The 12,762-nt window shown below is 35.2% G+C and overlaps 4 protein-coding genes across 4 annotated transcripts; 1 reads left to right on the plus strand and 3 right to left on the minus strand.

Annotated features, from left to right (window-relative positions):
* Positions 1-2,494: 2,494 nt before the first annotated feature.
* On the minus strand, positions 2,495-3,496 carry SAPINGB_P004785 (uncharacterized protein; the record flags this gene model as incomplete). Its single annotated transcript, XM_031999500.1, has 1 exon — positions 2,495-3,496. One exon carries the CDS (start codon positions 3,494-3,496, stop codon positions 2,495-2,497), a length of 1,002 nt encoding a protein of 333 aa, XP_031855391.1.
* Positions 3,497-4,712: 1,216 nt separating this feature from the next.
* On the minus strand, positions 4,713-5,639 carry SAPINGB_P004786 (uncharacterized protein; the record flags this gene model as incomplete). The annotated part of the gene is made up of 1 exon (XM_031999501.1): positions 4,713-5,639. One exon carries the CDS (start codon positions 5,637-5,639, stop codon positions 4,713-4,715), a length of 927 nt encoding a protein of 308 aa, XP_031855392.1.
* A 316-nt stretch (positions 5,640-5,955) lies between these two features.
* Positions 5,956-7,647, minus strand: SAPINGB_P004787 (uncharacterized protein; the record flags this gene model as incomplete). Its single annotated transcript, XM_031999502.1, has 1 exon — positions 5,956-7,647. One exon carries the CDS (start codon positions 7,645-7,647, stop codon positions 5,956-5,958), a length of 1,692 nt encoding a protein of 563 aa, XP_031855393.1.
* Positions 7,648-8,504: 857 nt separating this feature from the next.
* Positions 8,505-12,752, plus strand: SAPINGB_P004788 (uncharacterized protein; the record flags this gene model as incomplete). The annotated part of the gene is made up of 4 exons (XM_031999503.1): positions 8,505-8,820; positions 8,874-11,940; positions 12,003-12,028; positions 12,121-12,752. 4 exons carry the CDS (start codon positions 8,505-8,507, stop codon positions 12,750-12,752), a joined length of 4,041 nt encoding a protein of 1,346 aa, XP_031855394.1.
* Between the last annotated feature and the right edge of the window lie 10 nt (positions 12,753-12,762).

A 12,762-nucleotide genomic window follows, 5' to 3' on the forward strand; every position in this document is an offset into this window, starting at 1 on the left:
TTTGTCTCCTTTGCCCCCTTTGCCCCTTTGTCCCCCTTTGCCCCTTTCCCCTTGCCCCTTCCCCCTTTGTCTTTGCCCCCTTTGTCCCCCTTTGTCCCTTTGTCCCCCTTTGCCCCTTGTCTCCCCTTTGTCTCCCTTGTCCCCCTTGTCTCCCTTTGTCTCCCTTTGTCTCCCTTTGTCCCCCTTTGTCTCCCCTTTCCCCTTTGTCTCCCCTTTCCTTGCTCTTCCCCTTTGTCTCCCCTTTGTCTCCCTTTGTCTCCCCTTTGTCCCCCTTTGTCTCCCCTTTGTCTCCCTTTGTCCTTTGTCCCCTTTGTCCCCCCTTTGTCTCCCCTTTGTCTCCCTTTGCTCTCCCCTTTGTCTCCCCTTTGTCCCCTTTGCCCTTTGTCCCCTTTGTCTCCCCTTTGTCTCCCCTTTGTCTCCCCTTTGTCCCCCTTTGTCTCCCCTCTTTGTCCCCCTTTGTCCCTTTCCCCCTTGTCTCCCCTTTGTCCCCCTTGTCCCCCTTTGTCCCCCTTGCCCCCTTTCCTTGTCCCCCCTTTGTCCCCCCTTTGTCCCCCTTTGTCCCCCTTGTCTTCCCCTTTGTCCCCCTTTCCCCCTTGCCCCCTTTGCCCCCTTTGTCTCCTTTTTATATTAATAAATATATATAGTTAGAATTTCTTATTGATATAAAATATTTTTCACAACTCATAACAAAAAATTTTTACTAAAAAAGAAGATAATATAGTAATAAAAAATAACATGGAAATTGCCGTTGCCCAGAATCGAACTGAGGTTTCTTCGGAATTAAGATGTCCACAACGAAGTGTACTAACCACTATACTACAACGGCACGTGACTTATTGCCAGGCTATACAGAGATCTGGCTTTTACTTCATGATATTCTTCTTAACTTGATCTGCTTTATCTTCTGTGCCCAGAATACCCCCTTTTCCTGAGGATGTGTACGGGAGTATACACCTAGATTGAAAACCATAGGCTACCCTGGTTACAGGAATGCCGACTCTTCCGTACAGTCTAAATAGCCTGCAGGTGATTGCGGGCCGTATCTCTGGCGGAAGAGATTAAGAAATACATGGGCGTCCGTGAAGATAAGTGGAAATGGGTTGGGAAGGTTTTGGGACCGACAGACTGGTTCTCCCTGTTCCTCGTAAGCTGGCATCAGGGCCCATCTTCCGGGCTACCGGAGACGCACAGAACAGAAACCACCCGTACTAAAAAGGTACAAATGAAAACCGGCAAGTCACATAGTCAGACAATAGCAGATGCCGATGTTATATAATTCTATAACCCTTGAATAAATCAAACAAACAAACAAACAAACTGTGGTATCATAATATCACAGTGGAGTCGAAATGTACTGATAATCTTTCCAAAATTGTCACGGGAGCGATTATGAAGAAAGATAGTCGAAGGATCTTGGGTAAAATTACTCAATTTTGCACAGGCCATGGCAATTTTGGGGCATAGTTTAACAGGTTTGGAATTGAAAAGGATAGTTACAACTACAAATGTGGAGAGCTGGAAACAGTTCATCACATTTTGGTTGAGTGGGCTTTGCTTGAAGAGGAAAGAAAAGGATTGAAACGGATATCTCCAGAAATGGACATGTCGACTCTCTTAAACTGTTTAATTGGCACATAAGAGATTGTAAGCCATACCTCTGCTTGAAGAGATTAAGAAATAGTGTTACAGCGTTGATGAAGAGAAGTGGAGATAATTTAGGAAGGTTTGGTTATCGAATTCCTGTTCTTCGTAAACTGGCATCCCGACTTATTTTCTGGCTTTTAAGGATGTGATGTTAAAATCATATTAAAGGTTTATGGTGAAAACAAAACGATATATAGTAAGAACAAAAAAAAAGTAGCATAGATGCTAATGTTTGATGATTCTATAAAACTTGAATAAAAACAAATATAGAAAAAATGCCTTTCTGTGAACTGAAAAAGAAAATTAGAAATATATCCCGTAGATTTGGCCTTCGACCACTTTTTAATTCTGATAATCAAGAAACATTTTTAAAATGTTAGAAGTGGAATATTTATTGTCAATTTATATTATAAGTAAATATTTTAAAAATCAAAGCTGGGTAGTTTGTTCAGAAAATGAGAGTTTGATCTATTCCAGATAGAATCTATATTTAATAAAAATCTCAATTGAAAATCAGTAAAATTTGTCATCATTCTATTTTTCTAAAAAGATTCTCAAATATAATATTTAGATATATATACACCATATATGGTATATGGACTGGTTTAAATTATGAGATAGAAGCAAACTATTGGTATTTAACATATGTGTATTGCTACAATACATATGGGGAAAAAAATTAATTTAATAATAATATAATCTATATTTGTGCAAGAAGTCATTTGGATAAATATTTTAGGCTGTCTAAAATAAGAAGAGATAACAGAAATATTAAAAATATTGCTACTTTTTGTATTTTGACCCATGATTAGGCCATTACTATTAATAGTTAAAAATAGTAGTATTTATTTTAATGGTAAATTCCATTACAAATGTAATTTAATATTTCACCCTTTGTACCAAATGTTGTGTGAATATATTGAAAAAAAATATCTATAGGGACCATATCCCAACTGTTAATGTTTTTTAAGGAAGTTTGAAGTGGCTCCCCATTGTATAGAATACGTAAAAAAAACATATCTGGGTTGTTTTCTTTTCTATATAACTCAAAAACAATTTCAGAACCTAGACCTGGCCATTTGAGATTTGTTATTTGTAGGGCACCCAAAAGTGATGCTATTGTATTATCATGAGCAATATTATGGCGATATTTTATAGAATCTAGTTTCATTATTTTATTTTGGATATTTTGAAAAACTTCAAACAGAAATAAGGAGCGTGCAACAGAGTACAAAATGGATTTATTGGATTTTGTATAGATATAATTATACTCCCAGTTTCCCACGTCAAAAACTTCAAGTGCTACCTCTGAAGAAATGCAAGCTTCCTTGTTGCAAGGATATGGTAAATCGTGACAAAATCGAAATGAAAGATTATCAAAATAGTGGTCAAACCAAGTATGCCATTCTTTATTAAGCGGATCAATACCAGTAATATTGTCCAGCTTTTGAAAAAGCTCTTTCTTTTCATTTAGATGGTTTTTCCAAGCTTCATCGTTTTCGATTTCTTTTCTAAGGTTATCGGCACCGCCACATGGGTAATTAGAGTTAAGTGTATCAATAACATCATGTTGCATCTTGACAGAAATATCTCTCAAGCCAGGGTACATTCCTTTGATCAGTACACCAGCGACCTGCGAAGTTATGGGGTTTGTAGAAACTCGAAACGAGATAAGGTTCGAATCATACTCTTTTGGGATGAAATTCAGTAATTCATGGTAAACAGAAAACAAATCCTTTCCATGAGTCTGAGAATTTTTCAATCCTTCATCTGTAATTTGCGGTAACTGGCATGTGGTATTAAGAAAATTTTTATACAATGATAACAAAGGTTCACTAATTTCATTTTGCATGACCCAATATGTGTCAACAGCGGGATTGGAAAAGCTTTTGGAATAATGGTATTGTCTTATTTGGCTACAATTTATAGATATATCATCTTCCGGAAATGTGTTCGATCTGTACGGTGTCCGTAAGTGATGCCGATGTATAGTTTCAACATATTCAAGATTATAACCCGGTGGTTTGAAATAATTATTCATATTGATGTGGTTTGAAAAGCAATATCTCTGGTCCTTCAACCCTGGTTTAACTAGGCCTGACGGATCTGATACAATTACTTGTGGATATGATTCTATTGTTACAGCAATATAAAGATAAAAAAATATTGTAAGTAGCATCATTGTCAAGTTTAATTTCCAGTCCACGTTTATCATTCTGTACCGGTTGATAAAATCCAATTAGATTAAATTGTACTGAACTGAACTGAACTGAACTTGATTGGATTGAATTGAATCAGCAAATTTATTTTCTTAAATTTTGTTAATTCATACCAGATTTTAAAATATAAAATTGGCATTAGAAGAATAAACCAATCTAGTATTCTAGTTATTACACATGACATGCTTTTACCTATATTACTAAAACTGGATTTTTTGTATTGTTACATTACAACAATTCCTTATATCTATCATACTACTTATAGATGTTTCTTCCAAGATAAACCAACTGAGACGGCCTTGGGGGTCTTTTTTTTTAATCCCTATTGAGATTCTTAACTGTATGATTTTTTTTGGTGTGGTTTTGATTTATTTAACATAATTATAATGTGTTGACCAGCGCCAGCGGTTTGGGGAGGGTATCCCTTGGTCCCAACCTCGCTAGCTTAAGTTTTTTTTTTTGACTCCAATAATTAATAATAATAAAGTAACTTTTTCGGAAAGCAATGTGCCACTGTGCGAGCATAATTTAATGAAAAGTATATTCACGTGATAATAATTAAGAATGAGAGTACCCCTAAAAATCCAATGCCGTTTTAGAATATTTCGAAATGATACTTTTTAATTAATCTATTGATAAAATGCTTATTGTGACCTAAGTCAACAATTAATATATGTATATTTTGTTTGCTTCGATAGATCTTAAAAATCTAAAAATATATAAATTCAATATTTGAATTTAATGAGCATGATACAAATAGTGCGTCAAAATATCACTATCACGTAAATTTTAACCGTAAGTGTTAAGTTGTTCAATAGTTAGTAACCGAAGCAAACTATCACTTAGACGTTACATTTCAAAAAAGTTTTTGAAACTTTTAAATCTTCGGTATTCATCACAATCAACACTACGTTGCTCTTCCTCTGCTTGAGGTATCCACTCTTTCATATTTGTGATTCTATGTTGAGTAGCAGGATGAGTGCTTAAAAACTCCGGGACCTCACCAGATTGCTTTGTAGTCTCATATTGAAGCATGCGTTCCCAAAATGACACAGCTTCATTAACAGAAAAGCATGCACGTGCCAAAATCATTAGTCCAGCATAATCAGCTTCCTTTTCATGGTTTCGAGAACTGGGCAATTCAAGTAGAAGTTTTGTTAATGTATCTAATCGTATCGAAAATGCGTAAAGAAGAATCATGTTGGCAATTATAAAAAATGGTTCTTTTCCTAAAGATTCGGCAGTGTGACGTAAAAGAACATGAGAAAGCTCGTGCGATAAAATAGTAGCTAAACCATCGTTCCCTCCTGCAATTGGTAGAATTGATGTAAAAACGAAAACCTTTCCAGATGGTAAAACAAAAGCATTTGGAGGTGCGTTGGGGTCATGAACAACATGAATGCGCCAATCCATTTGCTCATCCATTCCTGAAGCTTTAATTAACCTGTTCATCACTGATTTTACTCTTATTGTGATTTCATGGTTATCTGGAAGAATATTGCCACGATATTGCTGTAATACCTCACGATAGCCTTGTTCTCCAATAGCTTCTTCAAGACTTTTGGGGACAATCATAAGTCTTAACCTATTAGAAATTGGTGTGCGTTCCAAATGAGATGAAACAAAAACAGTAAGTCCCAATGAAACCACCGAAATAGATTTCCAGTGGCGATTCCAAAATGATTTGTAATTGGAAATCTGACCATGGTTATTGTTAAAAGTACGATAAGTTGAGTATGGTCTATATTTTAAAAAAGTTTTACTGAAACGAAACATTTTATGGGACGTTGTTAAGTTGTTAAAGAGATGATAAACTCAGAATATTGTGCAAAAGTTTCAAAAACGTTATGTTCTTAGTGTAAGATAAAATATGCCTGTTAGAAAAACGGTTTAAAGATACCTAAATACATTGTATATAATACTTTTTATATATAGTACATGATACAATTTTAATTCTGACACCATAAATTTAGATGATTGAAACCAATAACTTTACTTAAAATGCCAACAAATTTGAGAATTTTTTTAAAATATATTTTTTCATTAACTTCTACACATTAAAACCTAATTCGAAACTATTTAATTGTTTTTCTCACAAGGTATTGAAAATCTTGTAATGAGAAATAGCATAACCTGACTGCTCAAGTCTAAAATCATCAACAATGATGCTGCCATTTTTCCGTTCAATATGAAGCACCTGTTGCTCCTCAGTAGTCCACTCAGGCCATTCAACTAGATTAGTATTAATATTAGGGTTGTGATTATTAGCAAAAGAAATAAAATAACGCCGAAAAGCGTTGCTCGCATAATTTCTAAATAAATAAAACTGCCAAATAACATCAGTCATTTGGGTACTCCCAAAATACGGGATTTTGTTGTGAAAAGCTGTAGAATAGTAAACATATCTAGGAGAGGAATTGCAATCAGTATTTTCCAGAATAAGCCGTCTAGGAATAGTGTAAAAAATGTCAGTTAAAATCGCAGAAGATCGTTTAAAATCTGGATAAAGCTGATTTTTTTCACCTGTTCTAAACGGAGCACCTTCAGCTGGGTCACTGCTGTAAAGATCAATGTAATTAGTAAAGTTTTGTCCACCAAACGGAAATAATGTGCGTAATTTCTTGTCTGTTTCTTCTTTTTCCTTCGTTGCAAATAAAATTGAGACCAGTGTTCCTTCATCTTCTTGTTGGCCAATGATCATGGGAATGTCAGGGGTATGTCCGTTCACAACAATTTCATATGGGTTAGCATTCCACATGCGACCATCTTGCCGTGGCGACCAGATAGAAAAGGCTGCTGCTAAGTCAAAGGAATTACTCAAATCATTGTCATAGGTCTGGGCTTGATATAGTTCATCAGCAGGTTTTGATCGCAAACAATTAAGGGCCTTGGTAGCAGGGATATTTGTTGGACATCCTGAGGCGTTTGCAAAAGTCCAAAATTGTCTTTCGGTAGCAAACCCATTAGCTGGACCAAAAGGAAGAACGCTTCCACTTTGAAGAATGACAGAATTAAAAAGAGACTCTTTTCTAAATACTTTAGTCAGCATAGTATGCGAAAGCAATTGGGCACCTGTTGAAGTTCCAAATGCAGTTATTCTTTCAGGGTCACCACCAAACGAAGCAATGTTTTTCTTAATCCATCTAAATGCGTTAATTGAGTCCCAAACAGCGGCATTCGTAGAGTTTTCAGCATCAATAGCACTACCACCTAAAAACCCCCAGGGACCTGCTCTGTAGTTGTATGATACAAATATAACAGGCTGATCCATTTTAACACTGTCTCTAACATATCGACCTCCTGGATAAAGAGTGGTAGAACCAAATTGGAAAGCTCCACCATAAGTCCAAACAAGAACAGGAACTCTTTGGCCAGGTGGCAAATGCGGGGGACGATAAATGTTCAAAGTTAGACAATCTTCAGACATTTTGCTGGATTTAAGACCATCAATCAGTGACGGTGTAATCCATTCTGTATGGGCACCAACTTTCCTCATGTAATCCCAAATTCCAAGGGGATTAACTTGATAACATGTATCGCCAAAATCAAGAGCTTCTAGGCCATCAATGCTTTTAGAATACGGTATAGATGGTTTGAAACGTAAATCATTAATAGGGGGTTCAGCATAAGGGATTCCTCGAAAAGACTCAACACCTAACTTGCGTAAACCGGTGACAACATCTCCATTCTTTAATTCAACATCAACATGAGGTATGAATGGTAATGACAAGACTGAAGAAACAATATAGGCAAAGCCTAGTGTTTTAGTTTTTAAAATCTTCATTTTTGAACAAAAAAAAACTGTTACTGAAAGTTAAAGAATTGGATTATTAGAAAATATTGATATAATACAAGTGGGAATATCAAAATCCTGTCAATTTATATATTAATTGATATAAGCTCATTTTCCATATTAGGTAGTTTTATATTGCATTTCAAGATAGTTGTAATGTTTTGAATAAATAAATCATATTTTGTGATTATGATTTCATCTCAAAATAAGTTTTACTGGAACGGAGCATATTAACTATGCTTAAAGAAATTCAACAACTATATAGCTCATGAATTGTAATACGATAGTTGAATTGAAGTTTTCATTGGAATCTGGTATTAAATTATGCACAGCTGGACTAAATTAGCGCCAATTCTTTATATCATTATATCCTAGTCCCTAGTTTTGTGGAAACTAAACCGAAAATTTTTAAATACTCAAAATATTAACTTAGCTAAGGTAGCCTTCATTGCCCTGTTGTTATTCTAATTTTTGAAACCATTTGCCAATGCTGCCATTGCTTGTGATACTTTAGGCAATAGGAGGAAATAAATTATGTAATCTCTGAAACGAAGGTGAAAATACAGTTAATAACTTAGTTAAATTATAATAATCATAATCATGAAAAAACGCGCGATAATAAGGATACGCGTATCCCATCTTAAAAAACAACTTGTTACAAGTTATTTAAATTTCTTGTATATTTAAAATGGGATTGTAATATTGTTGCATCACCCAATACATCTTTCTTTATCTAATCATATTATCATTTTTATTGCTACTAAGATATAAATAATCGACATTTTTTTTTATCTTTTACTTATTATTTATTTTACCTGAGAAATTTTATAGGTCATTAATTGATAAAAATGTCATCAACTTCTGATGGAACTTCTAAAGTTCATAATGACTCTACTATTACAGAAACTAACGAAACAACAAATACTGAACCAGATTCATCTAATGCAGATACACAAGCTCCAGAACAGAAACATCAAAAACCTGATGATACATGGGGTGTAAATGCACCTTGTGCTATTACTGCAGTTCTTTTTAAAGAGGCAGCACTTGATAGTCCAACTTTTCGAGCCTCAATGAACCATTTAGACAATCAAATGAATGATGTTGATAGATGGCTTGATTCCTTTACACGAAGTCTTTCTAAACTGTCTTTAGAAATGGATTGTAAGTTTCTTATTCATTCAAATTTTTATTGGTCAATTACTGATATTTTTTAGCATTGCAAGAGAATGCAAACTCGTTAATATCAAAGTTTGTTCCAAATTTTGTTACTCAAGGTATTATAGATCATGATTATACCATGTTGGCGATGCGGCGTTTTGCTGAAATTTCAAGTTATTTTTGGACATCAATTATAAGAAAAGTAAAGTCACGGAATTTGAAAATAATTGAGGAGCTTTCACAATTTCAAAAGACCGAATTAAAACGATATAAAGATATTCGAAAATCTTTTGAAATCGCACAGACAAAATATGATTATATGCTTTCTAAGTATATGGGACTTTCTAAAAATAAGGAACCATCTGCTTTAAGAGAAGATGCGTTTCAACTGGCTGAGGCTCGAACTTCTTATTTTAAAATCAGTTTTCAATTGGCAGACATACTTTCCATGGTTCAATCAAAATTGGATTCATGTTTGGTTAGATCTCTCGCTGATCCTTGGATTTTACCTCCTGCGGAATTTAATCATTCGGATCCTGTTTTTCAAAAGGTTTCTGTGGAAATGACTCGACTAAAATTTTGGGCAAAAGCAGTTCAAAAAGACCACAAACCTTTTTTGAAGCAGTTATCTAGTTCTGGAAAAGAAATTGAACTGCAAGCAATTCAGAAGTTTCAGCCATCAAGAGATTTAACAGAGTACACACCAGCTAAGTCAACTTTATCAAGATTTGTTCCTGATAGTACTGAAGGTAGAAAAATTCAAGATGAAAAGCATGGATGGGTTTTTGTAAAATCTGTTTCAAAAACTCGAGTTACTTGGGTTAGACGTTGGATCTTTGTCAAAAGCTCCATGTTTGGATGGCTCAATATTTCACCATCAAAAACTTTTGTTCAAGAAAGTGATAAAGTTGGTGTTTTATTGTGCCATTTCATGCCTGTCACATCAGAAGACCGTCGTTTTTGTTTTGAGATTAAAACAAAGGATCATACTTTTGTTGTTCAAGCGGAATCTCAATTTGAATTGATTTCTTGGCTTCAAGTCTATGAAGATTCTAAAAGTGTTGCTGTAAACAGTGGACGGCAATCCAAGATTACATTTGCTTTTCAAAGAATACCTCCACCATTGAGCGATTTTGCGTCTACGACAAGTGCATCAGTTGATTTGGAACTTCATGATAAAGCATTAGAATCGCCCACTTCTCAGCCAAATGAATTCACTAGTAGAAGCCTGTTCAGCGATGATACAACCAATAGCTTACGTGAAATTATGAATCTTGGAGAATCATTGAACCGAAATAACGAAAATAAAGCCAAGGTGGATTTTATTACAACTGGACCATTTGGTTCTAATCTTGTTTCTTCTCCTATTATTAATTCACCAATGCCAACATCTAAATCTCTTGAAGCAATTCTTGCCAACTCTCTTATTGATACTACAACGTTGCCAACAGCTATTACAGCAAATTATTGGGGTAGCATAAATTGGATCGTGTATCAGGATAAAAAATCTAATGCCTCAACTGAAAATGCTCCTTTACAAAAAAGTGAGACAGATAATACAGAAGACAAGCTGTCCGATCACCACTTACCACTTGAACATAGAAAGTCCAATGTTCAACTTTTTGTATCAAGATATCCTGACTATTATCCTTTAGAACTTCGGGCTCAGGATGCTCAGCTTCGTGCTATATTTCAATCCATCATTGCTGACGATGATTACGATAGAGTTGTTTTGGTGTTTAGATGCCTTGCAAAACCGAATCACAATTATGAAGTTACAAGCAGAGTGTTTGTTACTCCAACACATATGTGTCTTTATTCCCATAGTTCTGGATTTACTATAACAGCTATATGTAAACTCACAGACATTATTAGCGTTGAAAGCCGGCAAGCGTTAAATGGTGACACTATCTATTTCATTGGAAAGCGTGGGACGACTTCTTGTCATGTATTTTTAGATTCAGGAAGATTGTTGCAAAAGCGATTATTGTTTTTAATTGATAATGCTAATTCCAAAAATCGTCTAGGTTTACAAGATATCATTAATAAACTGAACTTTATTGGAACTGAAAAACATGAAGATCAACTTGACCAGTTATTATTGATTGATAAGACTTCTTCCACCACTATGGAAGAGATTCAATATGCACAGGAGGCTGGGCAACGATATGAAACTCATCTACGACAATACTACGACCGTGAAGATACAAAACCCCCTCTTAAATCAAACTCAAGTTCATTAGAACCACAATCTTCAGATGCATCTCTGCGACGGCCTTCAAAAAACACTAATTATCTTGTTATGAGTGATTCTGAGTATAAAGATAATATATACTCAGAATTGACCCAATCTATGTCTCAATTATCTGGTGAATCAGATTTTGATATTCCTGCAAAAGCACTTTTTCACGTAATGTTTGGCGAAAACTCTGATGTATTTTTGTATAATTACTCAGGTTTAATTAATCGTGATAATTTTGAAGTCACTCCATGGAAATTGGTAGGAAGTTCTAGAATGGAACGTGAAATATATCATCATATCGCATCAACTAATTCCTTCTCAGGCGAAATTCAGGATCGGGTCATGAACATTCAAAGAGTGGAAAGAATGAACGACAGATGTTATATTGTTTATGAAAGACGAGCTATTTGGACTTTACCGCAAGCTTCGTTTTATACCACAAAACGATATGTCATTTTAAAGACATCGAAAAATTCCTGCAAGTTATCCATCTGGAGTAGCGTGGAGTGGCTTCGGTCCTCTATCATTAAAAATATGACAGAACCGTATTTGTTATCAAAATTAAAAGCTGAAGCCAAAATTATAATACATAGAGCATTGAAAGCTCGGCAGCAGTTAGGCTCAAGAGGAAGTACAGTAACTGCCATCAGGATGTTTGGAAAACTAGGTGCTTCTTTTGACGACAAAAGTTTTGACCCGAAACCCTTTGTTCGGAGCACCACAGTTATCACTGAAAACTCAACAAATAATCAAATTGTTCTTTCTCAAAAGTCGGCAATTGTTTCACTTTTAGAAATTGGAGCGTCATTGATAATTTCTATTTTGGGTGATGCGCTTCTTGTTTCTCAGAGAGCGTTTAAAGCTCTATGGCAAGGAATTTTGTCTAATAGATTAATTTTATTTGGACTTTTATGTTCTTTGTTATTCAATCTTTTTTTACTAGGCAAGTCAACAAGAGAATACTGGGACGTCCGTTTTGCAAATAAAGCAATTGATTCATTCGAACTTTTACCCTTGTCTTCTACACTTTTGAAACGCTCTGATTTCTTTAAGTGATTTAGACGACCTAATTCGGAATGGGACATCCTTTTCCAGTTTGCCTCATCACAGCGGTGAATGGCAGGGAACTTTCATTTCCAAAGACTATCCTAAAATATGGACAAGTGATGATGAAAATGATCCGATGCGAACTTCTCTTTGCTACAATAGGTTTCGTACTTTGGCCTTGGAAACACCTAATTTTGATGAGAATTTTGTTGAAAAAAATCCTCATCTTTTAGATGAATTTCCAAATGCGCTTGGCTCCTCTTCAGAACTTGTGGCTACTGTTAGAAATAGGATACACGGATTTCGCTCTAAACTTGGTATTGCTAGGAACCAGCTTATAATTGAGCTTCGGACTCTGAATAGGATAGAAAAGGAGTTAGTAATGGCTGAGTGGCAAACATGGCTATTTGATGAAGTCAGTATGTGTTCTAGATTTTGGGAGCTCTTAGCTGTGTCAAAAAAAGGATACCTTGAAAATGAAGAAAATGAGGTTAGTGGCGATATTAAGAAAAAAAATCATAAACATTTCTCTTCCTTGGATGAGAAACCCGTTAATGTTCGTAAAGCACTTGCTCATTATTGTGCTAGCTGCACAGCCGAAAATCGGGCACTAAAAAATTTAAATGTATTTGAATCTGGTGTATAATAAATTAATA

The sequence above is a fragment of the Magnusiomyces paraingens genome (genome assembly GCF_902498895.1).
Source record: "Magnusiomyces paraingens strain CBS 517.90 genome assembly, contig: contig4, whole genome shotgun sequence".
NCBI classification, from domain to species: Eukaryota; Fungi; Ascomycota; class Dipodascomycetes; order Dipodascales; family Dipodascaceae; genus Magnusiomyces; species Magnusiomyces paraingens.